The sequence below is a fragment of the Chionomys nivalis genome, chromosome 2 (assembly GCF_950005125.1).
Source record: "Chionomys nivalis chromosome 2, mChiNiv1.1, whole genome shotgun sequence".
Classification (NCBI taxonomy): domain Eukaryota; kingdom Metazoa; phylum Chordata; class Mammalia; order Rodentia; family Cricetidae; genus Chionomys; species Chionomys nivalis.
This window is the reverse complement of record NC_080087.1, coordinates 55,830,422-55,854,312: the sequence shown is the minus strand read 5'-3', so window position 1 is coordinate 55,854,312 and position 23,891 is coordinate 55,830,422. Positions and strand designations below refer to the sequence as shown.

At 43.5% G+C, this 23,891-nt stretch overlaps 2 protein-coding genes across 6 annotated transcripts in view; one reads left to right on the top strand and one right to left on the bottom strand.

The window, feature by feature from the left end:
* Positions 1-7,780, top strand: part of Cdc40 (cell division cycle 40) — a 49,970-nt gene extending 42,190 nt beyond the window's left edge. For both annotated transcript variants that reach the window (XM_057762187.1, XM_057762186.1), the window contains 3 exons: positions 3,290-3,366; positions 5,295-5,439; positions 6,286-7,780. In XM_057762187.1, the coding sequence (XP_057618170.1) occupies positions 3,290-3,366; positions 5,295-5,439; positions 6,286-6,463 (400 nt within the window). In that variant the 3' untranslated portion in view covers positions 6,464-7,780. The remainder of the gene's footprint in view (positions 1-3,289; positions 3,367-5,294; positions 5,440-6,285) is intronic.
* A 15,306-nt stretch (positions 7,781-23,086) lies between these two features.
* Mettl24 (methyltransferase like 24) overlaps positions 23,087-23,891 on the bottom strand; it is a 130,264-nt gene continuing 129,459 nt past the window's right edge. For all 4 annotated transcript variants that reach the window (XM_057762312.1, XM_057762313.1, XM_057762314.1 and 1 more), the window contains one exon: positions 23,087-23,705. In XM_057762312.1, coding sequence (XP_057618295.1) covers positions 23,391-23,705 — 315 coding nt within the window. In that variant the 3' untranslated portion in view covers positions 23,087-23,390. The remainder of the gene's footprint in view (positions 23,706-23,891) is intronic.

Here is a 23,891-nt window from a genome sequence, read left to right as displayed (position 1 = left end):
AAGGACATGGACTGTACTTTGTATCTAATCTTAACGTTCAGTTTCATCCTTATGGGTCATGGTTTGAAGCTAAGGTCTGTCATCTGAAATGGTGCTTTTTAAGAGATTTAGCTCTCAGTGGGAGAGTGCAACACCCATAGTGAAAGAAAGGAGGAGGGAGGCTGTTTTCTACAGAAAATATGATGTAAGCACCATTGTTTTTGTTTGGATGGTTTAGCTTGGTTTGGGGCAGATGCACATGGTGTGTGCGCACTTGCACATCCCGTCCACTTGTGTGCAGAGGTCAGAGAAGGATGCCAGGCTGTCTTCCTCTCAGTCCTGCCTTGTATTACATGGGTGCTGGGGATTTGAACTCAGGTCCTCAAACTGTACAGCAAGCACTCTTAGTAACAGTCTCCCCAGCCTGATACCAAATTGTATGTGTGTGTGTGATAGACAGAGACAGAGAGAGATGTCGGTGGTTTGATTTTGCTTAAACAAACATTTAATAACAATAATAACAGATACAAAATCAGACATTTATATCTTGAGATGCTGTTCCAGCTCCATCATTGAAAGCAGAGTGGTGTAAGAAGGTAGTTAATATTGAGGTGCTGTACCAGTTAGTGGCCTTTGGGTGCTTGTATTTTCTCAAAATACTTTGATTAGCTTAAGGTGGCCATGTTAGCATCCTTGTTTCCCTCTGGACTCCTAGGAAGCTCTGCTGAACAGCACCCTGCTCTCTTGTTGCCAGAGATGCCGTCCTGCAGGTGTCTGTGTGGCACCACCTGTTATCATATTGACTATACATTAATGTTATTGTCATTGATGACAATACAGGCGTGGAGTAGCACTTCCTATGTGTCAGTCACTAGGATACGCATGTCATACAAACTCTTTCATGTGCAAAGCCATCTCATGAGATAGGTGTGTTTATGTGGGGTGGGAGTCTTTTTCTCGTTCCTTCTGTATAAGGAAACTAAGATAGTTTAAGTGATCTGCCTACGGTGGTATAGGACGTGAAAAGGTCAAAACTCAAAAGACAGGTCAGACTGATTCCAGAACTTGGATTTGTGGCTCTGTGGCTGGGAGAGTGACTGGGGAGACTTGCGGAGAGGAGTAACTTGCATCTGCCTAGCAGGAGAGCAAACAACTCGGACTCTCAGGATCTCCTGCAGCCTCTGCTGCAGTAATCGCGGGAGATTCTGGCGCTAGCACAGGAGAAAGGGCCTTAAGCTCACAGCAGGACTGAGCCCAGGCGAGGAGGTTCCCAGCACTGGGGCTTCTATACAAGAGGCATTTTCCCAAACTTACATGTCCTCTACCTCATTGTAGAACAGCACCATAATAGAGGATAAGAACCAGATGGATGGGTCAGTGGTTGAGAGCATCAGCTGCTCTTCCAGAGGACCCAGGTTCAATTCCCACTGCCTACATGGTAGCTCAGTCTGTATCTAGTTCCAGGGGATTGGATGCCCTCTTCTGTCTTCCATAGGCACCAAGCACACATGTGGTGCTCAGACATACATGCAGACAAGACGCCCACACACATAAAAATAAAGACCTAAAAGAAAACAAGCAAAGGAAGCTGGGCTTTCTTTCACAGTGCTATACAAACAACTGCTAATGTCCTTGAGAAGGAGAATTGGGGGTACGGTAGATACCAGCAACTGTGGCCTGAGAATCAGTTGAAAGCCTGACAAAGGGCACGGCGGTTTTCTTTTTGTCTTTAATGAAAAGTATTTATTTTGGTAAAATGTTTTGCATTGCTGTTTATCTTTTAGTTTTAAAATGCCAGACTTGTTAGCTGTATTGATCCGTTCATTTCCAAACCAGATGATCTGAAATCAGCTCCATCTTTGTTACAATTGAGTCACAGTAGCTAGTAGGAAAGTGATTCTGTGTTTATGACGTTTAACTATGCCTAGCAGGAATTTTTGCAGAAATATGAAATTCCAAGGGTAGTATAGATTCAGTTCTGTTCTCGAGCAGTGGTTCTCAACCTTCCTAATGCTGTAACCCTTTAACCCAGCTCCTCATGTGGTGCTGACCCAGCCATAAAATTATTTCATTGCCACTTCATAACTGTAATTCTTCCACTGATATGAACCATATTGTAAACATCTGATATGCGGCCCTGTGAAGGGTCAATTGCTCTCGACCCTTGGGAGCCGCTGCTCTAGAGCTGATTACCTGGAGTCCCTGAAATAGGGCATGAGTACTTTTGCTGTGTTTACTAAAGATGTGGACCTAAAATATGGTTGATTAATTTAGAAAGTGCTCTTTCAATCCATCTTAAAAAGTCACTACATACTAGTGATAAATACAAAGGTGGGGGACATGAATCGTCTTTAAAAACTTGAGGATCAAGTTGTTTCTCACTGCGCTTAGAAACGTGATGTCACTTCCCGTCCTTCCATGGTTATAGGAGAGCCTTTTCCTCTGGTCATCTGTTCCTTCTGGATGTTGGGTAAATGACAGAGAAATCCATACATGAAGTGGAGTGTGTATTTTCCAGTTAAGCAGAGTATTGGCAGTATTGAGTCGTACCCTAAGACTGTACTCGCTCTTCATCTGTGCTGCTCGGCAGATTCCAGGTCCCAGTCGGTTTACTCTGCACGCAGAGAGAACAGCCATGTCCAAACCCCTTTCAGAATTTCCAAGTAATTTTTATTATAAAAAAATAATGAAAACGAAAAGGTACTTAGTACAATTTGGTTCTCAATTTAAGTGAATACTTCAGAATTTTGTTTTATATTGAGACATTTTTATCAGATGAGGTTTTCACTGTTCTGTATTCTGCTTTTTGTCCTGGACTGTACACTTTAGAAATACTTTACGTGTAAGCTGAAAAGAGGATTGGTACCAAGCACTTAATCTCTGCAGCCTGGGTCATTTTTCTGGGCGGATGAAGGTAGCACACGGGTCCCTACAGCTCTGTCTGTCCTCCACACCCACTCCACCTGCTCACGAGGTAATGAGGTGAGGTCAGCTGGCAGATGGAAGCGCTCCTCATAGGCTTGCTCAGACACCCTCTTCTGCCTCCCGTGGTACCTTTTAAGATGAGTTCATCATTAAGGGATATTTAGTAATAAGGGCTAAAGGTCTCATAACTAGAAACTAGAACTACTGACACCATTATAATTTTCATGGAAAGTCATTTGTAAAATAAAAGCTTTTTAATAATAAACTCCATCCTGGAAGTTCAATGAAAAGCAAGTTGCTTGTATTTAGGTACATTTGGGTAATTCTTCTAAATGTGCTTTGGTGAATTACTCATTCTAACATGTATGCTATTTTCAATTTTTAGGGATATCCCTGTGGATTTTAAGTACATAGCAGAGCCCAGCATGCACTCGATGCCTGCAGTGACTTTGTCTCCAAATGGTGAGTTGGAACACAGAATGTGTTCTAAAATGAGTTCTAAGACACGGAGTAATTGCTGGATTCATAGGAACTGGAGAACTCCGTGCAGGGAATCAGGATGTTGCCGTACTTGTGTAAGGAAACCTTTTTCAGTAGCAGGAGTAATTACTGGTTTTCATATGTGAATCACCTCACCCACTCTCTTATTTTGAAAAAATAAAAGAGTCAGTGATTTACAGTTAACATTAAGGATTTCTGACAGTTGTTTTTTGTTTGTTAGTTTTTAATAATTTTTCTTCCAACACAAATCAGGTTCAATAAATCATTTAATAAGAACTTTTCTTTCAAGGGAATAGGAAATTTTGGTCTGATTCTTCAAAATGAGAACATTTTAGTGATTTTCCTATACTAGGGCTTTTAAAGCAGTTTTACAGCCCTATTTGACTCTCAGGGTTAGTTCTCATGCTCATTTCCTTTAGGGTTTGACTGGGGTAGCAGGAATAGGTTATCACAGTGGAGAGCTTGTCTGAGCCCTTGTCCTTATTCCACTCTGGATAAACATGCGCAGATATGATAGTGAACTTCATCCCACTGGCTCAGACGGCCTTGTTGAGCTGGTGTCTATCAGGGCTCACATCTGGAGCCCCGTCTCCTTCATGGCAAGTTTCTGTCTTTGTTTGACTGCCCAGGGGTCACACTTGATGCAGCCCACTCACTGCATGGATGCACTTGGGGGTGTTGATGGTGTGTTCGTGTGTGTTTGTGTGTGTGTGTTCGTATTCGTGTGTGTATATGTGTGTGTGTGTATTAGTGTTTTGTCTGCACGTATGAATGTGTGAGGATGTCTGTCAGATCCCCTGAAACTGGAATTGCAGACAGCTCTGAGCTGCCATGTGGGTGCTGGGAAATGAACTGGGGCCTTTAGCATGCAGTGCTCTTGACCACCGAGTCGTCTCTCCAGCCCTAATGATGGATTCTTATTGATGGCAGAGGCCCTTCTCTCCACCCCTCTTCATGGGAACCATTTTGCAGGGCCCAAGTTGGAAAGAAAGGGTACAGGGGATTGTGGGAGGGAAAGCTGCATCTCCAAAAGATTTTCTTCAGCAAAACAAAACAAAAAAATCAATACAGTTTCCTATTGGATAATCCATTGTCTTTTAAGTAGCAGGTAATTGTGCTCAGGCGTACTGATACTGTCAGGCTCTGATGAGGATGTAAAGTGAGCTTTTTCAGAGTTGTTCTGGGGGCAGACCCAAGACAGGAAGAACCCGCCCCTCTGTCTGTCCCTCTGTAGTGACGGTTGGCAAGAACCCTGTCATTCTTAGAGACACAACAAGCCCTACATAGCACTTTGTTAGTCCCCATATCTACCTTTGTCGTTAGGATTCCAGACTTGGACAAGCCTTCCCCTCACATAGGCAGTGCTGGGACTGTCCCCTGGGTAATCCTTACAAGTGTCTAAGATGCTGGGAAACGGTATTTAGGGCCTGGGGCTCCAGACTCCAGGGTAGATAAGGCAGCACACCCTCTGAGAAACAGTCGCTGCGGTCTTGCTAATCCTCTTTGACTTGATGCTTCCCATAGATCTATTCTATTCTGTAGTTCTGTTGTCTGGAGTTATTATAAAATAATTCCGCGTAGCATGTTTTATTAGTAACTTAGTTCTATTGGCACCAAGCTCTGGAATTGTTTCCTTGTTTTTAAGCAGTCAAAGCTCCATGTGAGGAGTTCTCCGAGACAATGGGAGCACAGGAGTGGGGTCCAGTGCTGTAGGTAAAAATGCCTCTTGCCCAGTGCCTGACTGGAGCACTGTTCTGGTGCCAGAGGAATTGCTTTTCTGCTATTAGAAAGCACGTGAGCACAAAAGTAATGATAGCTAATATATGTAAAATAAACTTTAAAAAATAGTAAATCTTCCTCTAAAATATGCCACTTACTGCATTTTACAGGGAAATGGCTTGCATGCCAGTCAATGGATAACCAAATCTTAATTTTTGGAGCCCAGAACAGATTCAGATTAAATAAGAAGAAAATTTTCAAGGGTCACATGGTAGCAGGCTACGCTTGTCAGGTCGACTTCTCGCCGGACATGAGGTAAGTTAAGCCTTCCTGTTCACATGTGATGGGATGGTACAGTGCTGCTCAGTAGCAATACTTCACAAACCACTGGGACCGGTGTCAGCGCTCGAGGGCTGGGTACTCTTTCAAACTGACAGGGCAGTCATAAAGGGAAGAACAAGCTATGGAAATTACATTTTGGCTTTTCTGTGGGGTCTTCATCAGTCTGTTTTCTGATACTCCTTAGGCCTATGCCTCTAACCATTACCTAATTCATTCTGTCTGCGTCACCATGACTTTCTCTCTCTTTTTCTGTGTCACTGTGGTTGAATGGATACCAGGAGAATTCCCCATCATAGTGTTGGACAGACTTCAATTTGTCTACACTGAAAACAGAAATGTACCTTTTGGATATTTCTAGGTCACAAGAGTGAAATTTCTGCATTCATTTTCCTCCTCTTAGTTAAAAATATATAGGTAGAAGGAATTCAGATATCCTGTGACTTTCTATATTTAGCTTGGTAATTAGGCCTCAGATTCCTATTTCTGATTCAGCCTTCGACGTGTTCAGAGCATATTGAAGCTGAAACTGTTGAAAGTTCACTGCAGCACAGTGTAGCCAACATGCTTACCGGCTGCCCGAGAAACACGTTCTGTGCACTCGTCCTGTTTCCTTGGTGAAAAATAACTTCCTAGCTCTTAGGCTGGCAGCTTATCAGAGGGAGGGACTGGAGATGGCCAGCGGCAGACTGCGCATGTGCTTGTTCTTCTGAGCTCTGTACCTTCGCATTTCTTAGGGTGAAAACACGGGCGCTGTCTCTCCATCCGTTTCACCAGGTTAAGGTGTGTGAATAATTGTGATTTGTTTTCGTTCTGTTGCAGCTATGTGATCTCAGGAGATGGAAATGGAAAACTAAACATTTGGGACTGGAAGACCACAAAACTCTACAGTCGGTTTAAAGCCCATGATAAAGTGTGCATAGGCGCAGTGTGGCACCCCCATGAAACATCCAAGGTCATCACGTGTGGCTGGGATGGCCTCATCAAATTGTGGGATTAATGGGATTAGTCCTTTCACAGTCTGGGATCATTTTTGATCCAGTGTCATATTTAACTATTTAATTATTAAAATGTGTTGGATGACAATTTGATTTATAGGTAATCTTTCCATATATGGCCTTATGAAGTTGGCCAATGGTTTTTGTTAAGAGCATTGTAAATTTGCCTCATATAGGTCCGTTGGCAACTTCATTTTATTCTTTACAGATGCTATTTATGTGAAGAATGACAGCTAACTACACTTGACAGATAGTTACTCTTGGCAGGCAGTTTGCATTTATCCCTGAGGTATCACTGAAAGGACCGTTTCGGGGCCTACTGGATAGGGGACCCTAGAGGAAATGACGTAGCTAATGACTCAGGCACCAGCTCTTACCAGTCCACCCAAAATGGAAGGAAAGAAAGGACTGGTGCAGTTTGATTACTCAAGAAGACGGGAAACACTCAGAATTACTGCTCCTATCATTTTCATTGAATCAAGTTCGAGGCTTTCGGTTTCTTGAGTTCCATTATTTTTATGACCAGTGTTGTATATTTGTACTTGTAAATGAGTGACCTTTATTGGCTGCATCATTTCTCTGATTATTAAGCAATGTAAAATTAAAAAGCAGCCCACGGTTCCTCCCTTGACTCTCTTCCTGATCAGGGTGGCCAGGACTGTATAGACAAAGCAGAAAAAAAAGTGAGGTGTCTCTGAAGGTGGAACTCTGGTGAATGAGCCAAGGCTTTGGATTTTCCTGTGATCACTGTCAGTACGGACCTGGCTGCGCTCTCAGAAACCAGGGTCCGAGGGCTCTCCTCCACCACCCTACCAGCGAATCCCCTCTGGCTGAGCATGAAGGCATAGTCCAAAATACTGCCTTGCAATTTCTTTGAAGTCACGTTTTGGTTTTGGTTTTTTAATTACTCTGATTTTGTTTGTGAATACAAACAGTAAAACTTTTGAATGTTAGAAAATATTAAACTTCCTTTCAGATCTTTGTAAAAACATTGACTCTGTAAGAAAATACCTAAAGTCCCCAATTTAAGAGGCAGTAACCATGTTGTTTTCTTTAAATCAATACTGAACTTTGCACTGCCAAGCCATCACCATGTCTGTATTTTCTGGGAAGGGTGGCATATGGGAGGAAGGAATCCACGACCGTAAAACGCGAATGACTGAAGTGTGGTGGGGAAGACTGCAGTACCGCATGTTTAGAATCTCCATCTCTCTTACTGTGTTGTTGACTGTTTCTAAGCCGAGGAACTGTACATAAGAGTTCTCTTTTTTGAAAAGACCCTATTTTTGAATAAAGCGTTCTTTTTATAGAAAGTGCTACTGAAATGTCCATTGTGTCCTTTTTAGTCCTAAGTCTGTAGACACCAGGTCAGACCATCTTCAGACTTGAGTGACATTGCAGGTGGGCGTGTTTACATGTCAATGGTTTATTCTAATTACATGAGCAAACACAACTCAGCACCCTTGAAGCATTTAGACACGTGGGATTAGAGTACACAGACAGTGCACAGACGGCCAAGTTCTTTCCCAGCATAGAAAACCTGAAAGCATAGTGTTGCACACTGAGTGTGTACACACTGTTGCACACTGCAAATGCTCGCACACTATTGCACACTATGAGTGCTTACACACTGTGAGTGTTCACACACTGTTGCACACTGTGAGTGCCCGCCTTCTGCCTCATCCTTACTGCAAGATTTTTGTCACACCCTGAACGTTAGAATTGTTGAACTGGATTAATATTTAAACACTAAAGCAGAGGCTGGACTGACAGGAAGTTCAGGCAAACAAGATCTTTCCAGGTAGAAACATTTTATTTTTGTGTGTATTTTGAGACAGAGTCTCATGTTCCTCAGGCTGACCTCAGACTCACTGTCTAGCCAAGGATGTGCTTGAATTAGTTCTCCGGCCTCTGTCTCCCAAGTGCGTGGATTACAGGGATGTACATATCTGGCAGGAAGTGACTCCTGAGAAACACATTATGGGGCTGGCCAATAATCTTAAATTGTTTATAAACTGCCAAAAAGGGAATTTTGACAGTGAAATGTCACTCTCTGAGCGACAGCCATTGAGATCCTAATACCAGCACCTATGGCAGACATTCCTTGAAGATCAACTGACTGAACTGTACCTTTTGATCGTGTTGCTTGCTGTGATAGACAATAGTGGATAGTTGAGGGATCCACATTAAGTTCTTGTGCCGGAATGGAATGTAAAATGCCAGCCAGACCCATCAGCAGTCTTTTGTTGTTGTTGTTTGGTTGGTTGGTTTTGGGTTTTCGTTTTTCAAGACAGGTTTTCTCTGTAGCTTTGGAGCCTATCCTGGAACTAGCTCTTGTAGACCAGACTGGCCTTGAACTCAGAGATGTAACATGAGGGGCCTGGCTTGTTGTCAGGGTTTCTGTCCTGCCCAGTTCCCACAGTCGTTAAGCCCCAAAGAAAATCACACAGAAAGTCTACACATTAGATATAAACTGATTGGCCCATTAGCTCAGGCTTCGTATTAGCTCTTCTAACCCATATTAGTCCATTATTCTTATCCATGTTAGCCACATGGCTCAGCACCTTTTTCAGCTGGGTAGGTCACATCCTGCTTCTTCGGTGGTCTGGGCAGGACTCAGGAGAAGAGCTTCCTTCTTCCCAGAATACTCCTGTTATCATTGCCCCGCCTCTACTTCCTGTCTGGTTGACCTGCCTATACTTCCTGCCTGGCCAGTCAGCATTTATTTAAAACATGATTGACAGAATACAGACAATTCTCCCGCACCAAGAGAGATCCCACCTGCTTCTGCCTCCTGAGTGCTGGGATTAAAGGCGCACACCACCACCGCACACTGCACCGGTATCCTGCCAGCAGTCTTAAATGTGGATCTCAGCGTGAGACCTGGGGAATACAGCTGCCATACATAATGGTCACATTTTAGTGTCTCAGGCTGCAGTTGAAAGCAGTGTTGTGCCATAGTTTTACTGGCAGTTTTACGGGCAGTGAGCCATAAAGTAGCTGACATAATATAGACAAGGCAGGTACAAAGGAGACGGTAGGAGGCGAGTAGGAGGCGGTATTGGTCACACATCGGAGCAAAATTCATGTCATGAAATACATGATAGGTGGGTAAATAAACAGAATGAACTAATGGAAGATTGAATTGCGGTGAAAATATAGACACACATAAAATTCCTGGGAACCTTTCCTTAAATTGGAGTATTCTTGTTTCTAACTCAGACAAAAACTTTAGGAAAGCTCTCCAAAGGATTTTCCAGCAAGACTGCACTAATGGGGAGAACCTTGAAATGAGAATCACAAATTTATCTCAGACATTTAAAAATGTAGGCTATTTGGGTTAAAGAAATTGGATAGCCTGTACGCATGTAGGCACATAGAGCACATGCTCATATTACACCTTTTATGTGCAGGTACTTCGGTAATCATGGAAGCAACGTTCCTTGTTTTACCCAGAACTTAAGGAAAAGGAAATGCAAACTTTCAACCAAAAGTCTTGAAATGGCTTCATTTTAGTGACATGCATGCATCATTGTCCTGGTCTGCCTTCTGCGGCTGTGATAAACACCATAGCCTAAAGCAACTCAGGAACAAAAGGTTGTTTCCACCTGACAGGTTATAGCCTCTGGTCAACTGAAGCCTAGGCACAAGCCTGAAGCAGGAACCACAGCTGCTTACTGGCTTACTCCCCAGCCTTGCCCAGCTACATCCCTTAGTCCTACAGGGTTCAGGCTCTCCTGTCCCAGGGATGGCACCGCCCACAGTGGGCTTGGCCCCTCCTACCTGGCTTCACAATCAAGAATCTGTCCCACAGACACGCCTGCCCGCCACTCTGATGGAGGCCATTCCTCAGTTGAGAATCCCTCTTCCCAGCTGTGTCTAGGCTTATGTCAATCTCACGAGATCTAATGAGCACACACACCTGCCTTGGCTGCCTTTAAATCATGTTTTAGCTCCCTGCTCTCTTACTGCCAACATTTTAAATCTCAGGGGTTTAACTCAAATCTCAAACATTTGTTTGTTTGTTTGTTTTGTAGACCAGGCTGGTCTTGAACTCACAAGAGCTCCTCCTGCCTCTGCCTGACTAGTGCTGGGGTTAAAGGCATGTGCCACCATGCCTAGATTAAACATTTTAGAATTTATGTTCTTTTCAAAATTATTTTGGAGATTATAACTATTATCATTCATCCCTTCTCTTTCTTCCCTCCAAGTCCTTCCGTGTACCCCTCCCTGCTCTCTTTCAAATTCATTGTCTCCTCTTTTATTAATTATTGGTGTACGTGTGTTACTAATGCAGAAGTGCAACCTGTTCAGTCTGTGTGCTGTTACTTGTGTTTCCATTCTCAGGGCTGAGTATTTGGAACTGGGTAACCTATTGGTGTGTTCTTTCCTAGCGAAGACTTTCTTCTGTGCTGCATTCCTTAGTTGCCTGTGGTTCTTTGTCCAAGGTTGCAGCGTCCTGAGGCTCTCTCTTCACATTAGCATGTCTGTTGCTGGCATCCTTGTTTAGCTGGTGTTTAGGCAGACCTCTTGGAGAATTCTGACATTCCTAGGAGACACAATCTCACAGCAAATTCCATGTGCCTCTGGTTCTTACAATCAATCTCCACCCCTCTTCCATATAGATCCCTGAGCCTTAGGTTCAGGAATTATATTGTAGATATACTTTTAAATTCATGTACAGAGCACTGTACAAAGAAATTCTATTATAATATTTTATATATGTGTATATTATATTCCAACAGAAATATATGAGTCTTACATTAGTTTTAACTTTCTCCAGGTTAAAGTGGGCAGTTAATCTTATATTTTATTTGACATATCTAAATTTTTATTTAAACATATATTCAGTTTTGAAATTTAGTATTTTATTTTTGTATCCTAAGACCTTGAAACATAGTATTTTACATTGATAACATGTTTCAATTCAAACAACTAAAATTTCATTTTAAAGAAATCTCATACAAAGTAAATTGGCCTACCATGTTGTTAGAAGCATTCTTTAAATTTAAATTTTTAAATTTTTTCAATTGCTGAACCAAATGTAAATTTTATAGTTTCTAATTATAAAAATAAGTATCACTTAAAAGTCAGTTCTTGGACTAGAAATGAGTTCAGCGAAAGAGCATTTACCTTGCGTATATGAGGCGCTGAGTTCTACCCCAACACAAAAACACTTTTTAAAAGGTGTGTGTGTTGTGTGTGTGTGTGTGTGTGCGCGCCACAGATGCTGGAAGAGGATGTCTAAAGCTGAAGTTACAGTCAGTAGAATATGAATATTGAAACCCGAACTCAGATCCTTGGCAAGAGCAACATGTGCTCATAAGCACTAAGCCATCTCTCCAGGGTCCAAACATTGTTTTTAATTAAAAGAAATTCAGTTGTTTTGAATTCCTCAGCCATTTTAAAATATATGTTTATTGTTTAAGAATTTCAAATAATTTCAACACTATTCCCCTCCACTCTCCTCTTAACTCCTTCCAGTTCCACCAACCCCTCAGCTCACCTTCTCAGCTTCGCCTCATTTTGTTTAGAGCTGTGGGTCAAATTTGTGCAGCCTGTGTACTCCTGAGCATAGGGCCACTCAGTAGACGGTTGTTGACCTACTTGGGGTCACACCCTTTTTGGAAAACCTGACTCTTTTCCCCCAAGAAGCCACTAACCAGCAATAGCTTCTCAGGGATGGAAGCTATTGATTATGTGAATTCATAATTACAGGGATGTTATTATGTCCAGAAGTGCTATCCAGGACTGGTCCTCCTCACCTCTAGGCCTAGAACCTTTCCATCCTTTCCTCCACAGCAGTGGCTGAGCCTTCCAGGGAGGGGGTGACACTGACGTCCTATTTGTGGCTCAGCGCTCCACTGACACTCTGCACTTCCGTCTGCTGAGTTTCTGCATTAACCATCCTTTAGTGCACAAAGCAACTTCTCTGTCAAGGTCTGAGAGCTACATGCTGTACGGATGCAGAGATACAAATTTAGGGGGCAGTTTGATATCGCCCATTTACCAAACTCCTAGCAGTGGGTTCACTCCTGGGACCCACGAATTCTCCAGCTATGAGTTTGGAGTACCCAGCATTGATTTTTTTTTCCTCATGTGGAACAGGCCTTAAACCCAATCAGGGATTTGGTGGTTATTGCACCCCTGGTATATCTTGGCCATTATTGTAGTTCACAGAGGTTACAGTTAAAATTTGGTAACACACACACACACACACACACAGAGAGAGAGAGAGAGAGAGAGAGAGAGAGAGAGAGAGAGAGAGAGAGAGAGAGAGAGAGAGAGAGAGAAGCTTGTATAACACTTTCCAGTACTATGAAAGATGACCAGCAGGGAGTTTCCCGGTCAGTACCATCATCTCTTATCTATGACCAAAATGTCTGATGTTTGCAGCAATAGGGTCTTACCACCAAGTTCTGTTGTGCAACCAAGAGCAATGATGATAACCTGATTAGGTTTGGGAGGCTCCAGGACACCCCTGGCCAACAAATCAAGGACAATGTATATTAACCAGTTTTGTCTAGCGCACCGGTTCTCAACCTTCCTAATGCTGCAAACTTTCAACATTCAACCTTCATGTTGTAATGACTCCCAAGCATAAAATTATTTTCATTGCCACTTTATAACTGTAATTTTGCTCCTGTTATGAATCATAATGTAAATATCTGTTTTCAGACGCTCTTAGGCAACCCCTGTGAAATGGCCATTTGACCCCCAAAGGGGTTGCGATCCACAGGTTGAGAACCACTGCTCTAGAGGAACAGAAGCAAAAGAATGAGCATAAATATTAAAAGATTTTATTATTAAGTTGGCTTTGAAATCATAACAACAGCTGAATCACACCCGGGAGACTGAGAACTCTTAAGTTGCTTGGTCTTTGAAGCTGAGTGACTCAGCAGTCCAAATCTCACCCAGAGCCTAAAAGTCACCCATGGAAGCCTGGAACAGTGGTCTTGATATCAGTGAAGGAATCGTCATAGCAGCCGCAGCACAGGATAAACTCACTCAGCAGGGAGAGACAAGGCCAAACCACCGCAGACAATGTCTTCCTTCTGCCATTCCCCTTTGTGTCTGCTGTCCACATTTGTGACGGATCTTCCCACGGTCGTTTAGACAAATCCTCAGCTTCTCAGGTTCCCCATACAGGTAGAGTCTAATTTTCCAGGCACCCTTACTGTTACTTAGTCTTTTCTCCACCCTCTCCTCTGCCCTCCCCCTCATCCCTCTCCACACGTAAAACCCCTCTGTATTATTTCCTCCCTGTCACCTGTGTTCTACGACCTCCCCTCCCTTAAGGTCTCTCTTCCCCTTCCTACCTGTGACGAAGTAAATGAATGTAGACAGATTATAAAAATATATACAGCTTTAATAGGGAAATAGACTTACAGGACCACAGGTTCCCACGGAGAACAGGAAAAGCAGAGAAAAGGGGCTGCTGGGATCACACCAGGCAGATTTATCAGTAAACATTAGCCCTAGGCAAACACGCCCCCAATGGGTGGGACTATATCCCTACACCTACCAATAGTTCCTCTCTAGTTGCCTGGCTTCTGGTATTCCAAATTACTAAACACAAGTCTCAAGATTGGACACTATGATCAGCATATGAGTGAGAACTCATGTGATATTTATCTTTCCCTCAGCATGCTTCCAATTCCATCTATTTACCTACATATTTCATGATTTCTTTTTTTTTTTAAGCTGAGTGAAATTCTGTTCCATATAGGAACCACACTTTTATGCAGCAGTTGGGCTGGGCATTTTGGCGGTTTCCATGTCCTAGCGTTTGTGATTGGAGGGGCAAACGAACATGGATGAGCGTGTGTCTCAATCAAGCACTTTGTAAGTGCTCAGTAACAACATGCCCGCTGGCTCCCATCCTGCACAGTATAGCCCTGAACCATTCCCATAAAGAGTTCAGATATCCAATGTCACTGCCTCATCTTCTAAAAGATGTTCTAAGGTCCAAATTGCTCATAATAGAATTCATATAAGGAATTTCGATGTTCATGCATACTGTCCTGTGTTATATGTTGGGTATTTCCTCAGATTCATCTCCAGATAACTTCACATTCTCTTTGGTTATATCTGATCTTTTAAACCCATAAAATTTCTCAGTTCAGCCACTATTTTCCTTTTCTGAGAGGTCTGTTTGCTCTTGTTCATACGCCTGGGGTTTTTTTTTTCCACAGTCTCTTGTTTTAAGGTTTATATAGTCTTATGTTTTCAATCATGAATGGTTTATATTTTTCGGTCTTTTAAGATTTATTTTATTTCTGTGTTTGTTTACATGTGTGTGTGCATGCCGCATGTGTACAGGTAGTTGTGATCTACACTATGTGAGTGCCCTGAGCTGAACTCAGGTTCTCTGGAAGAGCAGTGTATACTCTTAACTGCTGAGCCATCTCTCCAGCCAATATTCTACATTCTTAATGATGTTACAGAAGGATGAGAATTCTTGGTCATCCTCAGCCTGGGCTAGACCCTCAGAATTGGTTTCCTCTTCTCTGGCTTTTCTTATTGCATAAGCATACTATATCCTACAACTTCCTTTCTTGCCCCACCCGTCTGTTCTGCCTCCCCAAAGAGGATTGCCGTTCAGTTATCTCAAGTACCTGAGCTAAAACTCCCAGGGTTTCGTTGTCTGTTAACGCTACTTCATAGTGACCCATTCATTTCCTTTATTGTGAATGGGTCTTGTTCTCTGAGGGAATTTTTAGCAGCCGGGCTACTGAAGAATCCCTTCAAAGCATTTTGCATCTACCTTTACCATGTCCCCCAGGAAGTGTCACCCCTAGGACCAAGTAGCTGTTGTAATCCCTCAGCTTATAGATTTGTTCATGTGTGATTAAGGTAAATTCCATTGTTGCAATCCTTGCACAAGCTTGATCTTTATCTCTCATGGGAATATTCAGTTTGCACTCAGCCGCAGCACGAGGTGGGCTTCCTGGGGCTGGTGGGTATGAAGTCTGGTGACCATTTCTTCATTGAAGTCGAGCCCTCCAAGAGTCTGGTCCTCCTGAAACTCTGGGCTTGTCTCCACTGCTCTCAGCCTCCAGCCATCCCAGATAAGTGAAGTTCTGAGGCGTGTCTAGTGCGAGGTTCTGTCCTACCTCTCATTCCAGGCTCTCTGGTGTTCGTGTGTCTGAAGATTTCATCCTTGGACATTCAGCCATATTTGTCCCATACTCACACCCCCTACACAAATGCACATACATATACATGCTTGAGTATATGTGAAAGGACCGCTGGGGCTGTTCATAGTTCTCCTTAGCAACTGCCACCCTGCTGAGACAGTCTGGAAACAGAAACAATAAACTGGTAGCTCCTATAAAGCCCACGGCCTACTCTTAGAGCTCTGAGTTTATGTGCCCCAGAAAGGCAGGCATTTCTCCTCAGAACACTTCTGCTTCCTGAGGAACCCTCAGAATTGGTTCCCTCTTCTCTGGCTTTTCTTATTGCATAAGCATACTGTATCCTATAACTTCCTTTCTTGCCAAATGCCTCAGTCCAGTCAAGCTTCTGTAACAAAATGCATTAGGCTGAATAATTCATAACAGATTTATTGCTCAAGAACAAGCACGAGCGTCTTGTGCGGAATCGTTCTCAGCCTCAGACACAGCACCTTCCTGCTGCATCCTCGTGGTGGAAAGGGAAAGGGGAGGCATTCTCCCAGAGGCCTCTTTTCTAAGCACCCTAATTCCAATCATGAAGGCTCTACCCTCATAGCCTCCTCACCTTTCAAATGCTTCAACTTCCTCACCATGGACCAGTGACAGGTTCCCGCACAGTTATGACAGGCAGCCTCAGGACCTGTCTCAGCACTCTGGCTAGCTTCTCTTCCATGACTGGGTATTGGGAGCGTAAGATACTAAAGTCGTATAACCACTCCCGGGTGGGCATATGTGAGAAATGAAAGTCCAAGTGCAGTCCCCGTGGGAAACCAGAGATGTAGCAATTGCAATGTTATTAAATGTATAAGAAAATATTTCTATAGGATTGAGGTGAAATCAAGGAAACCCCCAACCCAGGTAAGGCCTCTGGCTTTGTGTCTCCCATGACTGCTCTTCTGCCTTTACCCTGCGTCTTATTACCTGCTGTGTAATGTCTGTCTCTCCCAGAAGACAGTATGCTCCAGGAGAGTAAGGGCCACATCTGCACCTGGAGCTCCAGTGCCTGCCTTGAGCCTGCTAGGAACCTGCTCAATGGGTATTCACTGGGTGTAAATTTCAAAGGTTCTTCATCCTTCCTTCCTTCCTTCCTTCCTTCCTTCCTTCCTTCCTTCCTTCCTTCCTTCCTTCCTTCCTTCCCTTTCTTTCTTTTTCTTTCTTTCTTTGTTTCTTTTGTCTTTGTTTCTTTCCTTTCCTTCCCAGTGTAACAGTCCTAGCTGTTCTGGAACTAGCTCTCATAGACTAGGCTGATCTCGAACTCACAGGGATTCGCCTGCCTCTGCCTCTCGAGTGCTGGGATTAAAGGCATGCGCCACCACCGCCTGGCCACTTCATCATTTCTTATTGAAGTTTTCTGTCATTAAAATTATTTTCAATACTTTTAGGTGAGTTGTAGGAGAATAAGCACAAATAAAATAGTCCCACACTAGCTCAGAATTGAGTATAATGAAAGGTTCTTTATTTGGGGGGCAGACTCACAGATCACAGTGCTCAGCACGAATGGGGAACAGGAACAGAAGCCAGTAGCCAAGCAAGAGAGGAGAAAGGGAGCTGGTGTCTGAGTGCGCACCTTTTGGGTACCCAAGGCCACGCCCAGCCTGGTCGGGCCACTCACAGGCCATTGGCTGAAGGAGGTTCTCCAGCATTTTTTTCATCCTGTTACCTTATATTTGGACACATCTGTTCTTTTGCTGTTTATTATACTGAATTTGTAGTTTTCATTCCTGGTTGAAAGACCTAACCTGGAGACCTTCTTAGCTTTGACCTTGGGGAAGTGAGAACTAATTAATGGCTAAATTAGATAAATATGGTAATAATGGAGGTTCAGTTATTAGAAGACTGATCTAAGAACTGGGGTAGTCAACACAGTCTTCCTCCCATCATTTTCCTCCTTTGTACTAACTCCCAAGAACCCATCATATCTGAGTCAGTATGTGAAGAAGGACGCTTAAAAGAAATCCCACACTAGCTCAGAATTGAATATAATAGAGGGTTATTTATTTAGGGGTACACTCACAGATCAGAATCCTCTGCTGGAACGGGGAACCGGAAAAGAGGCCGGATGCACGCTTTACATCGGCATATATAGTATAAGGGCCAGGCCTAAGTGGGCGGGTAACTTAAAGGCTACTGGCGATCGGATTTCCTACAGCAAGTACGTAAACTAGAATATAGTGCATGCAATCCATAGTTGTGCAGCAGAAGATTTTATCTTGTGAGAGAAGGAAAGTTGGATGATGTGAAGTCATTTATATCAAGGATAGGGACGTGTGTGGTGTGTATGTGTGTGTGTGTGTATATGTTATGTGTGTGTGTGTGTGGTGTGTGTGTGTATATGCACACAAGCGTGAGCGTGCACTTGTACATCCTTCCTATCAAGGACAGTGAACATACATACATATACATACATATGTATACACACACATATATGTATACATGTGTACGGCAGATCTACTGGTTCACGGTGATGGAATATCATCCTGTGTACACTAGGGCCTGTGTATAATCCATTTTAATTTAAATTTGGCCAAGTATAATCCCTTAAATTTATAAACCTGCCACCGAGAAACTTTACATGAGATGAATATAAAGCTATTTGTTTTTTAAAAATATTTATTTTAAGATTTTTTTTTATCTCTTTGTTTGCTTTTTGAGACAGTTTCTCTGTGTATAGCCCTGGTTATCCTAGAACTTGCTCTGTAAACTAGGCTGGCCTCAGACTCACAGAAATCTGCCTGCCTCTGCCTCCTAGTTCTGGGATTAAAGACATGGGCCACCATGCCTCGTTAGGATTTATTTTTATCTTTTTATGCATGTGTTGTGTGTGACTATGTGTGTGTGCAACTGCCAGTGGAGGTATGTGCTTTTAACATCACTCTGGCTCCGAGCATTTTTAAAAATACATTGATAATGTAGCATTTGTCATAAATGGCCAAGTATGGCATTAGGCCTTCTTGATTTATTTTTCTTAAGAACACAAATACAATAAAAGTATCCCAGTTTTTAAAATAACCCCTAAATCTAGAAAGTTTTAAGACTCTGGGTGACGGCCTCACAAAGTTCAGGTACCTCTCCCAGTGTAAGCTACTTAGCGTAAGAAATTGCCGGCAGTCAGCTAGTATAAACAATTATTGCCTATCTTAAAAGTGACTTGGGGAGGAAAAGGTTTAATCTCAGCTTACAGCGCTCAGGTCACACTCCATCTCTGAGCAACATCAGGACAGGAACCTGGAGGCAGGAACCGAGGCAAAGGCCATGGAGGAGTGACACTCACTGACTTGCTCCTCATGGCTGGCTCAACCTGCTTACTTACCCTGGACCACCAGCCCGGGGATGGAGCCAAGCACCACGCTGGCCATCCCCATCAAACAATCAAGAAAACACACTACGGATTTGCCCATGGACTGACCTGATAGGCTCTTTTCTCAGATGAGGTTCCCTCTTCCCAAATGTGTCGAGTTGACAATACACCAGTCAGCACACTGCCTAAATAAAGCAAACCTGAGCTTATCCCCAGAGGACAGCTGCTCCAGCCGAGCATGGAGGTCCCCTTGCTGTTTAAACTCTAAAGCTAGTTTCAGCCAGCTTTGCAAAACCCAAGCATTTAACATGGAGAAAAGTTACATCTTGGACCACATTTACCAAGACCGTATATCCAAGGCAGAAACGCTGAAGTGAACCACAGATTTGGATACTCCGTAAATCCATGAATTACTTTCCTTCTACCCTGTTGTAAATATTACCAGAGTACCAGTCAGTTCTTGTGTAGGTTGTCCCCTTTTCCCTGGCTCCATTCATCTGAGTGTACCAAACAATTGGCAACTATTGATCCCATAGCCTGTTACAACCACCACGTGTAACATGCAGGAAGAGGAGGATGCTTCTCTTCAACACATACACAGTTCATGCTAAAAAGGCAGCGTCTAAGCCCCACATCCTCCCGTATTCTTCACCTGAAAAAGTGCAGGCTTCTTGAAGTAATTTGATATTTATGGAATTCATGTTTTCTGGATCACTTATGCAACACTATGCTGGTGTTAATTAGGGCGATGCATATCACAGATGTTCATATCCCGGCTCATTTATCTGTGGGTGAGAGACAAGCTTTAAGCACCAGAGAGGTCTGCTGCAGTTTTGGTCACCACAGCTGGGAGGAGAGGGCTATGCATCGCGATAAACAGGAGCAAGAGCGCCACCAGGCCTCGCGGAAGCCTTTCTGGATGCCTGACTTAAACTGACAGAGAAGTCACTGGGTCCCCGTATTCCCTCAGTAAACCTTCACATGCTTATTTAAATTAAGTCCAAGTTAAGCACACCCACATGTTCAGCCCAACCGTAACCAATTTGCACGTCTGTTTAGTTGTGTTTGCTGGGTCTCCTTCTTCAGCTAACAGAGAGGCAAGAACCAGCTTTCCGGTGTAGAGTCTGATATCTGCTCCACTGTGCAGGGAGTGGAGTGTGCTTCCCGTGGGAGCTGATGGGGACTAGAGATTCACATTTCATCTACGAGGTGAGTTATCAGAATATGGGCTGTGTAACCTTTCGGCTTCTGTACCCTTATACCTGGAAAACGCTACTTCCTCATTGGATTGTTTTTTTTTTTTTTTTTTAGTTTTTTGAGACAGGGTTTCTCTGTGGTTTTGGAGCCTATCCTGGAACTAGCTCTTGTAGACCAGGCTGGTCTCGAACTCACGGAGATCCTCCTGCCTCTGCCTCCCGAGTGCTGAGATTAAAGGCTTGCGCCACTATCACCCTGCCATCATTGGATTGTTGAAGGAAAGGGAAATGACATGTGTACAGCAACTGGCCCCTCTGTAAAGTCCCCACTAAATATAACACTTGATTTTGCTGCTTTGCTTGTTTGATGTATTTTTTGTGTTGTGTTGGTGGTAGTGGTGGCTCTTGTTTTGTCTGTCCCTCACAAGCCGCTGTGTTACCCCTCCTCTGAAATCAAACACCAAGGCTCCAGTAGCCTGCCCTACTTCTCAGAGCCAACACCAGTACTTCCCCCACGCTGGAGATGAGGTTGTAGGCAGTAGGTTGGTCCCGAGTGGACATTTGGCACTGCCGTCACATCTGGGTGTGACAACTTGCGGGGTGGGATTGTTGCTCCTGCCCTCTGGTGGGTAGCATTTAGGGATGCTGCTAAGCATCCTACAGGACAGGACAGTCTTCCCACACTGGAGGATTTATCTTGCTACAAATGGTAACGCTGCAGAGACTCTGACCTACATAAGTACAGTCAGTTCTAGAGACAGGGAAGCCATAGCAACCATCAAAAATCCATCGTAAATATTAAACCATCCATGAAGAAAACTAAGCATAAATATCAGAGCCATTACACAGGCTGCCTGTTAAGTGGGTCTGGGTGGCGGTTCTGGGTTGTTTTCAGCAGTACATCCTTTCTTGCTTTCGTCATTTATGGTGTGATGAAGCCAATGTTCTACATCATTTGTCGAGAACCTTCAGCACCTTAAATCTCCATGCACTGAAAATCTTGCTATAGGTGTGTATGCATATAGTAGTTGATCATATTGGACTCTTACAATGTAGTACACTCTCTACATTGGCGTATAAGGATATTTGCTATGCACACACTTCAGTGCATAAAACTATAACAAAAAAATCTGTGACAAAATCCAAACAAAGCCAGACTAAGGTCACCTTTCTTCAGAGGCAACACCACACAAACTCACAATACAAAACCATTTTAGACTACCCATGGATCCTTCTATATTCATGGACAGATGAAATACACTAATGAGACCAAACCAATGTCACCAATCACAATTATCCCAGCTGTTTTCTCAACCCAACACCTTCCCCCTGACCAGGTACTGTGAGTTTAAAAATCAAAACCTCAGATTTTTAAAAATTACCACAAGTATTTCAGAAATTCTGGTCTCCTTTTAGCTCATTAGTGAGATCATCGTATTTTAATATCTGTCAGATTCTCAATTGAAAAAAATGATATTTTCAAAACCCCCAAGCCACATCAGTGATATCTGAAGGAAGATGCAAATAGGAAAGACAGGCCTGGGACAAGTGATGAGCATGACAGCAGTCAGAATTCCTCTGCCTCCAACACTGCTGTAAACAATAAAGATACAGTTTTCACACTCTGTGTGTAAAAATATGTCCCCAAACCCTCGACTTGACTTGTTCTTACATTGCTTAATTTGCATAAAAATTTTGAAAATCCTCCAAAGGATAGTGTATAAATAAGAATTATAGATAGTACTTGAACCATTGAGAACCTACCTGTTCTGCTGAATTTTTAAAGAAGTGAAACCAGAGGCTGAAGCAGGAGGATCAAAGTCCCAATCAGCCTGAGACATCTAGTGAGCTCTGGACTACCCTGGGCTACACAGCAAGATCGAGTAAGCAAGCAAGGGGGGGGGGGGGGGAATCAGTTAGTTGACATTGAGGTCTTCCTCTATCTCTGTATAGCTTACCTTTTGTTTTCTCAGACAAGATCTCACTGTGTAGCTCAGGCTGTCCTTGAACTTACTATGTAGACCAGGCTGGCCTTGAACTCACAGAGGTCCACCTGTCTCTGCCTCCTGAGTGCCAAGAGTAATGATGGTGTGTGCCACCATGCCAGCTTCCAACTTATCTTTTGAGACAGGGTCTCTCACTGAACCTAAACCGCACTGATTTACCAGGCTCGCTTGGCCAGTGAGCCCAGCCTGTCTCCAGCCCACCGTCATCCTGCACTGTGGTTACAGACGCATACCTGGCACGTGGCTGTTAGGTGCAGGGAATGCAAACTCAGACCCTCATGCCTGTGTGGCAGGCACCTCACTGAGTCATCTCCTCAGCCCGAAAACAGTGTATTTAAGAAGGTTTGACAGCATAGGCGAGTCTGCGGTGCAAAAGCCACATTTGAAGGCTGGCAGGGCAATAACGAAATCACCGAGATTCTGCTTTGTGCTTAGTTCCATAGGACGCGAAGGTTGTTTATGGCGGAGCATGAATGAACGAGCCGAAGTCCTTGAAGTTCTCGGATAGAACTTGGGGTATCTGAGTCCCCAGGAACTGGAATCAGCAGTTCTTAGGAAGCCAAAGCATGGAATGCCCTCAGCCAAGGCTGAGAAGGAATGGCTGAAATCCACAGGACGTAAAGAACAGTTTTAACTGGCTGGACAAGAGAAATCTTGAGGGAGGCGAGCTAAGGTTAAATGAGTGTCCCAACTTAAAATGAACAGTGCGTTTTAAAATCTGATCAACCGAGTAAAAGTGGAAATGAAGCCGGGCAGTGGTGGCGCACGCCTTTAATCCCAGCACTCGGGAGGCAGAGGCAGGCGGATCTCTGGGAGTTCGTGGCCAGCCTGGTCTACAAGAGCTAGTTCCGGGACAGGCACCAAAGCTACAGAGAAACCCTGTCTCGAAAAACAAAAACAAAAAAAAGTGGAAATGAATAAAATTTCATTTTAATGTAAACTTGTGAGCTATAGACACATAATGAATTTTAAGGAAAGCAGAAACCAGCGCAGGCGGGATATTTCTACCCTCCAAGTGAGAGTGAAGAGGACACACCCTCAATCTGTCAAAGACAAAACAGAAAAGTCTCAGTCTGGGGAAGCAGAAGTGTTCTTCCTGCTGCTGGTGTTGTCAAGCTCAAGGCTTCATGTACTGCAGAGACCGTAACATGGTCCCTGCCCCGCGCAGGTAACACGCTAGTGGAAGCTAGACACCTAGCTCCGTGACCGGAAGCACGGACGCCGCTATCTGCAAACACTGCCTTGTATTGCAGCTACTTCCACCTTGTGTTCACCCAGCTCAGCGTATAACAGCTGCTGGCATTGAGAATATCCTTCTTCAGGAAGAGCTGAGGCTTCGATAAGTCCTTATAGGTGTAGAAAAGCCGGAAGTCCTTCTGCTCCAACTCCTTCAGGAGGCTGTACCAAAACCTCACCACACTGCTCTCACTGCCACTGACCTCAAAGCCGGGCCAGTGGAGATGAATCTCAAAGATGAGCTGGCCGATCTGCTCAACGACATCTTCCAGAATAAGATTTTCTAGAACTTTCCATTCTGCACTTTCCAGATCTGCCTTGAGAACGTCAATCTGTAACAAAGCAATAAAATGGGATGCTCAGCCTTGGTTACTAACTATACCACCTCAATATCATATCATATAATATCATACCATACCATATTATTACACCATATATCATGTCATCATATCATACCATATCATTATATCATATCATATACCTCAACATATAATATACCATACCATATTATTACATCA